The following is a 6,886-nucleotide window of genomic DNA, read 5'->3' on the forward strand; positions in this document are numbered from 1 at the left end:
ACTGCTTGAAAACGGTCGAGCACACTTAAGTGATTCGTAAATTTGCCGCGGATCACTTAGTTGGAGTGAAAATGTGGCGCGGTTCAATTGAGTGATCTAAAACAGCGCCCTAGGGGTTACTTAAGCGATCTATAAAATTGCCACGGATCACATACTTGGAGTGAGAATGTGGCGCGGACGACCAATTAAATCATCTAAAGAGAACCCTAGGCTCCTTAAGCGATCTATAAACGTGCCACGGGCTGCTTAAGTGATCTGCAACTGCCCAGTGTGTGTGGGTCACTTTTTATTGATCTTTAAATTCATCGTTGGCTGCTTGAGTGATCTAGAAACTTGCCGCAGTCCCCATCATTGATGTTAGAATGTGCCACAAGGCCACGTAAATGATTTGGAACAGCACTCCGGATCGCTCAAGTTATCTTTAAATGTGTCGCGTGGCACTTAAGTGATCTTTTGAAGGTGTCGCAGACTTCTTGTGATCCAGAAGTATTCTGCGGACCATTTAATTGGAATGAGCATGAGCTGCTGGCGACTTGAGTGATTTGGTAATGTGCCGCTCAGTTAATTTTTACAAAATTATATCTGAGGTCACAGGACACATCGGATCACTTCGAGAGCTACATTTTGCCCGCGAGGCCTTCTTCTATAGATGGTGCTGAATCATCTCACATTTCTAACCCAACGTAGATCTGAGGAGCATGGACAGCCTTTAGTCCGCCGACAAGAGATGCAGTATTTCTGTGACTTCTAGGCCAGAAATTTCTACATGAATAGGGCTGGTACACTTGATCCGATGCTTGTAGTGACGACATAAAACGTAATGAAAACTTAACGATTTAATATACGAAAGAAACATAACGAGGAGGATGACACGTGTATACAAATCGGTGGTATAATTCCAACTGGCATTTTTCTTTTTTTTTACAATCACCAGGAGCGTGAGGAGGGCGCGCCATCTATACAGATAAGAACGCACTACAGCACTCCCCCTCCAGTCGAAGACGAAACATTTAAGAGAAGACAATTTGAATAATAATCATACAAATAATAGAAAAAATTGCAATATATATATATATACACCATACATAATTACGAATCATATAGCTAATTTCGAAGGGTCAATACGAAATCGCACTCTTCGGCCAGACCTGGAAATGTACTGATTTTTGAACGTGTCACATAAATTATTATTTAACATAAAACATGGCTTAAGGCGATCTATGGATACATTTTTATGATTGCCATTAATGTTCAACATAAAATACTTATCAGTTCTTGAAATAACTTCAAATGGTCCGGTGTATGGTTGTTGTAGAGGTTTGCGTACACAGTCTTGTCGAACGAATACTGATGGAGAAGTTAGCAAGTCTGTCGAGACGAAGGGCTTAGACGAATTGTGATGAGAGGTTGGTACTGGTCTCACACGGGAGAAATGGTCTCTCAGTCTCTGCAAGAAGTCATATCGAGGTAGGACGTCTCGCTCATTCGAGTGCCGAAAGAGTTCACCGGGAAGGCGTAGGGCTGTGCCGTATACCAACTCAGCGGTTGATACTTGGAGGTCTTCTTTGATGCTGGAACGTAACCCCAACAGGACTGTAGGTAGAACCTCTGTCCAGTGCTCGTTACCTTTGAGGACACACATCAGAGAGGCTTTGAGATCGCGGTGGAATCTCTCAACCTGGCCGTTACACTTTGGATTGTAGGCAGTGGTGCGGGATTTTTCGATGCCGCACAGCCGTGCAAGAGAGCGAAATAGATCACTCTCAAACTGACGACCTTGATCTGTGGTCAACTTTTCAGGAACGCCAAACCGACACACCCAGGTAGAAAAGAATGTCTCAGCTGTAGTTTCAGCGGTTTGGTTAGACATTGGTACCGCTTCGGGCCACCGTGTGTACCGATCAACGCACGTCAAGAGATACGTGTATCCTTTAGAGGGAGGCAAGGGTCCGACAATGTCCAGATGAACGTGTGCAAAACGAGAATCAGGAACCTGGAAAGAGCCTAAAGGAGACTTGGTATGTTTGATAACCTTCGACTTCTGGCAAGCGATGCAAGTACGACACCAATCTTTGCAGTCTCTCGCAATCGATTTCCAAATAAATCGTTTGCGTACCATACCTAGAGTGGCTTTTATCCCAGGATGGGACAGATTATGCACAGAGTCGAACGCTAGACGTCGCATTGAAACGGGTACATACGGGCGTATATCGTCAGTAGACACATCGCAGTAGATATTAACACCGGAGATATCGAAGCGTTTTAGCTGAAGCCCAGTTTCACTTTGAAGCAAGGTATGCAATTCATCATCATCTGCCTGCGCCCGTGCCAATTCTGCATAATCGATTGTACAAGGAGTGTGGATTTCACAAATTCTTGAGAAAGCATCAGCTATGACGTTACTATCCCCAGGCAAATATCGTAAATCTGTCGAAAACTGACTAATATATTCAAGATGTCTAAGTTGCCGGGGAGAACATTTATCGTTACGTTGTTTGAAGGCATACGTGAGAGGACGATGATCACTGAAAATTATGAAGTTGCGTCCCTCCAAAATGTGCTTGAAATGCTTAACAGCCGAATATATTGCTAAGAGCTCTCTGTCATATGTACTGTACTTTTTTTCAGTCGAACTGAGCTTGCGTGAAAAAAATGACAATGGTTGGGTTTTGTTTCCTATTTGCTGTTGAAGGACTGCACCCAATGAAGTGTCGGAAGCATCAGCAGTCAAAAACAATTTTGCATTCGGAACAGGATGGGCGAGAAGTGCAGCGTTGGCAATTGATTGCTTGCATGACAAAAAAGCGGACTTGGCCTCCTCAGACCAAACTATTTCAGTTTTATCTTTTTTTATCTTGCTTTTTGCTAATTCATGCAAAGGAGCTTGCACCCTGGCGGCATCTTTAAGGAATCTGTGATAGAAATTTGCAATTGCCAAAAAACGCTTCAATTCAGTCACTGTTGATGGCAATGGATAATCGAGCAATGTTTGTACTCGATCTGGTAAAGGTGCAATCCCATCGGGAGAAACAAGAAAACCCAGAAAATTAATTTGACGTTGACCGAATACACATTTAGATGGATTGATCACGATACCAAAGTCATTTAGTCTTTGAAAAACACGTTTTAAGTCAGCTTCATGAGATTTTTCGTCAATGGAAGCGATTAACAAATCATCGAGATATGCGTAACAACAATCTAAGTCACGAAATGCTTCGTCAATAAAACGCTGAAACGTTTGAGCTGCATTTTTCAGCCCGAAGCACATATAAACATATTCGTATAGCCCAATGGGCGTAATTATGGCGGTTTTGGGAATGTCTTTAGGATTGATTGGTATTTGGTGATATGCTTTTATTAAATCGATTTTTGAAAAAATATTTTTACCACTCAAGTTGATGGAAAAATCCTGTATATTTGGAAGCGGGTATCTATCTGGGATGGTTATTGCATTGAGTCCGCGGAAGTCCCCACAAATTCTCCATTCGTTGCTTTTTTTGGGTACAAGATGGATGGGACTCGACCAAGGGCTTTTTGAGGGCCGAATTATACCTTGTTGCAACAGTTCATTGAATTGTTTTTTAACAGCTGCAAGTTTTTCAGAAGACAATCTTCTAGCTTTTGCGAAAACCGGTGGTCCCGTAGTCTCGATGAAGTGCATGACAGAGTGTTTCTTTGGAACTGCATTTAGAACTGAGCTGGTAAGCTGAGGAAATTTGGCTAATATGCGGTGGTATGGAGAATCACCAGAGATCGGCGTTAAACCAAAAGAGCCGTTTTGGGATTCTAAACCATTCACTGATAGCGATGTTTCGTTATCGATCAAACGAGAATTTTTAACATCTATAAGCAAACCAAATCTTTCCAAAAAGTCGGCTCCAATAATGGGATGTGAAACATCTGCCACAGTGAAAACGAAAGGAAAGTCCCTCCTTAGTCCAAGATTCAGAACTAGATTTTTGTTGCCAAACGTTTGGATTTCGGATCCATTTGCAGCATACAGTGAGAGTTTGTGAGGTTTTGTCAAGTTAGTCAGGCGTTTCGGAAAACAACTGATTGATGCGCCAGTGTCAATTAGAAATCGGAAACCCGTATTAACGTCGATGACAAATAGGCGACTATGGAGAAGGCTTTCGTCAGCTGTCGCCGAAACAGACGAGCCCACTAGTTTTCCTGAAACTGACATGGAGGAATACATTTATGAGCTTTTTCTCCAAACTGCTCATGGTACCAGCAAAGCCTTCCGTTTTTCAAAGCATCACCGAATTTATTTCGGCTACGAGATTGAGATCGTTTGCGATAACCGCGAGATGGTCTAGGAGATCGCGAAAGCCTTTCAAATGATTGCCGTAGCGAAGCAATTTCGTTTTTCAAATCATCAAACTCTGAAGTGTGAGACACAGCTGAAGTATTAGATGACACATTAGAAACCTCACATATTTTGTCGGCTATTTTCGCTAACCCAATTAACGGTTCACTAGAAGCTTGTAATATTTGTTGGGAGTGCAAAGGTAATCTCTGCATCCAGAGATTTCTCAAAATGTCACTTTCCATTTTACCCTCAGCTAACGTTTGCATTTCGTGCAAAAGCTGGGACGGGCGTTTGTCGCCTAGTTGAAGCTCCTGGAGTAACATTCGCAATTTGGAAGATTCTGATTGTTGAAACTGCTCCAGCACGCGAGTTTTGAGAGTCTCGTACATGTGCTGTTGGGGAGGATTGCGAACGATATTAGAAACATAGTTCAAAACTTTGCAATCAAGAGCTCCTACAACGGCGTGAAATTTAGTTTCATCGGCGGTTATGCCTGCCGTTTTGAATTGTGACTCAATTTGAAGAAACCAAATCTCTGGATTTGCTTCCCAGAACGGAGGGGCTCGAAAGGCAACACGTGAAACTTCAGCTGATGCAATAGGTTGAGCCATGACAAATGCAAGTATGGAGACCGGCAAATCAAGAGTAGAAAGTTTATTCCTCACCTTGAATTTCCAGGAACGTCTCTATATTGGGTAGAAACGAGTAGACTTGGCTTGAAAAAAAAATATATATAGTATATCCAAAAGACTAGGAGATTAGACAAGTTTCATCTTTGAAGAGCGTACGAACGGAAAGCACAAGGCGCGAAAACGAAATTTAAACGATGGAGAAATTAACTTCAATGTCCAAAATCAGATGCGTCCTATAGGTCACCAGTGATCCGATGCTTGTAGTGACGACATAAAACGTAATGAAAACTTAACGATTTAATATACGAAAGAAACATAACGAGGAGGATGACACGTGTATACAAATCGGTGGTATAATTCCAACTGGCATTTTTCTTTTTTTTTACAATCACCAGGAGCGTGAGGAGGGCGCGCCATCTATACAGATAAGAACGCACTACACACTATAAACAGTTTGATAAAATCCCTTTCATAAAACGTAAAATATCCAACCAATAAAGCTCATACGTTACATTCCAGCAAATGCAACCGATAAGCTTATTGATTGAGTTTTACAAGTTTTATAAAAGGACTTTTAGAAAACTTTTATAGTGTAATACCACGGCCGGTATTACACTATAAAAGTTTGATAAAATCCCTTTTATAAACCTTGAAAAATTTAACCAATAAGGTTATTGACTACATTCTAGAAAATGCAACCTGTGACCTTATTGGCTGCATTTTCCAAGGGCTGCATTTTTATAAAAGAACTTTTATCAAACTTTTATGGTGTAATACCGGCCGGCCTTATGGACATATGACTCGTATTTTACAGGATGTTCCCGTAATTCTGGCCATACAACTTTTGTTTTGCAAGATGTCCCGCATTTTGCTTCATTTTCAGCGAGGCTTATTTACATTTTTAAAATCAAGAATTTTTTAAAGATTATGTTATAGTAGGGACGTTCCCTAGAATAACATAATCATAATCTCCCGTAGCACCGCAGTTTATTGCGGCCCTCCGTAGAAACTTCGGACAATCTGTATGGAAAATACATGATGCAGCTATACATACGGATCAGGGTCGTTTCTCTTGGCCCCAGGGCAGACATTTTCTTGGGGGGAGGCTTAAAAGGGAAAGAAATTATGCATAATAAATGTACATTATTTGTGAGGCCACCCGTTTGGATCGGGGCCCGGTTGTCCCAGCCAAGTTACGGCCCTGATGCATATTTATTTGTCGATTGAAAATATCGGTGTAACAAGAACCGAGTTTACTCGTCATAAAAAAATTGTTGTTTTGACTTTTAGGCCCACGGGGACGGGGGTTTCCAACGGCGAGAAAACTTTTTTGATTTTTTTTATACAGCATTTTATTTATTTCAAAATTTAGGATTTAACGTTTTCAAGAAAAAGTCCAAACAACGAGGTTTCCATTGTTGATGTGGTCGTTGTTGTGGTCATTGTTTCTCAACAGAAAGAAAGAAAACCATGCAATTCTTCCGAAAAACCATTGTTGTTCTCTATTGTTAGTTATAATTGTTGCCGGTGCTTTAATATCATTATATAAACAGAGCGAATCACCGTATCATAAAAAAGAGAGATCCGAGCACAAAAATCTCAGATGAAGCTTTTTGGTTATTTTCTTAACCGGGATCAGCAACGCCATGACGAGATGTCTCTGATATGGTGTTGCTGTTGGAGGATGAGGGTATTAAGGATTTGGGATGAAATTTGGTGAGGGTACTTGCGAGACACAAGGACCTGTAATACTGCTCGAATACAGTCTGAGTAAATTGACCCTGGTTGCTATTTCAGGGTCGCATGCAGAAGTATATTTACTGGGGAAGAGATATGTGCCTGCAGTATTTTTTTCTGTGTTCTTGCAAAACACAGATTAAAACACGGGGCGCCGTGTTACAGAGTGTTGACCTTAACTACGAATCCGTGTGGATGTTCTTTC

At 41.3% G+C, this 6,886-nt stretch overlaps 1 protein-coding gene across 1 annotated transcript; it reads right to left on the reverse strand.

The window, feature by feature from the left end:
* Positions 1-4,164: 4,164 nt before the first annotated feature.
* Positions 4,165-4,923, reverse strand: LOC149081524 (uncharacterized). Its single transcript, XM_089238349.1, has one exon. The coding sequence runs from the start codon at positions 4,921-4,923 to the stop codon at positions 4,165-4,167; it is 759 nt and encodes a 252-aa protein (XP_089094475.1).
* Between the last annotated feature and the right edge of the window lie 1,963 nt (positions 4,924-6,886).

This window comes from Pholcus phalangioides, unplaced genomic scaffold, assembly GCF_987345545.1.
Source record: "Pholcus phalangioides strain wild (caught in Gottingen) unplaced genomic scaffold, Ppha-v1.0 ptg000010l_1, whole genome shotgun sequence".
Lineage (NCBI taxonomy): Eukaryota > Metazoa > Arthropoda > Arachnida > Araneae > Pholcidae > Pholcus > Pholcus phalangioides.

Coding starts and splice junctions, on each gene's coding strand:
- LOC149081524 (XM_089238349.1), bottom strand. CDS start 4,923: ATGGCTCAACCTATTGCATCAGCTGAAGTTTCACGTGTTGCCTTTCGA.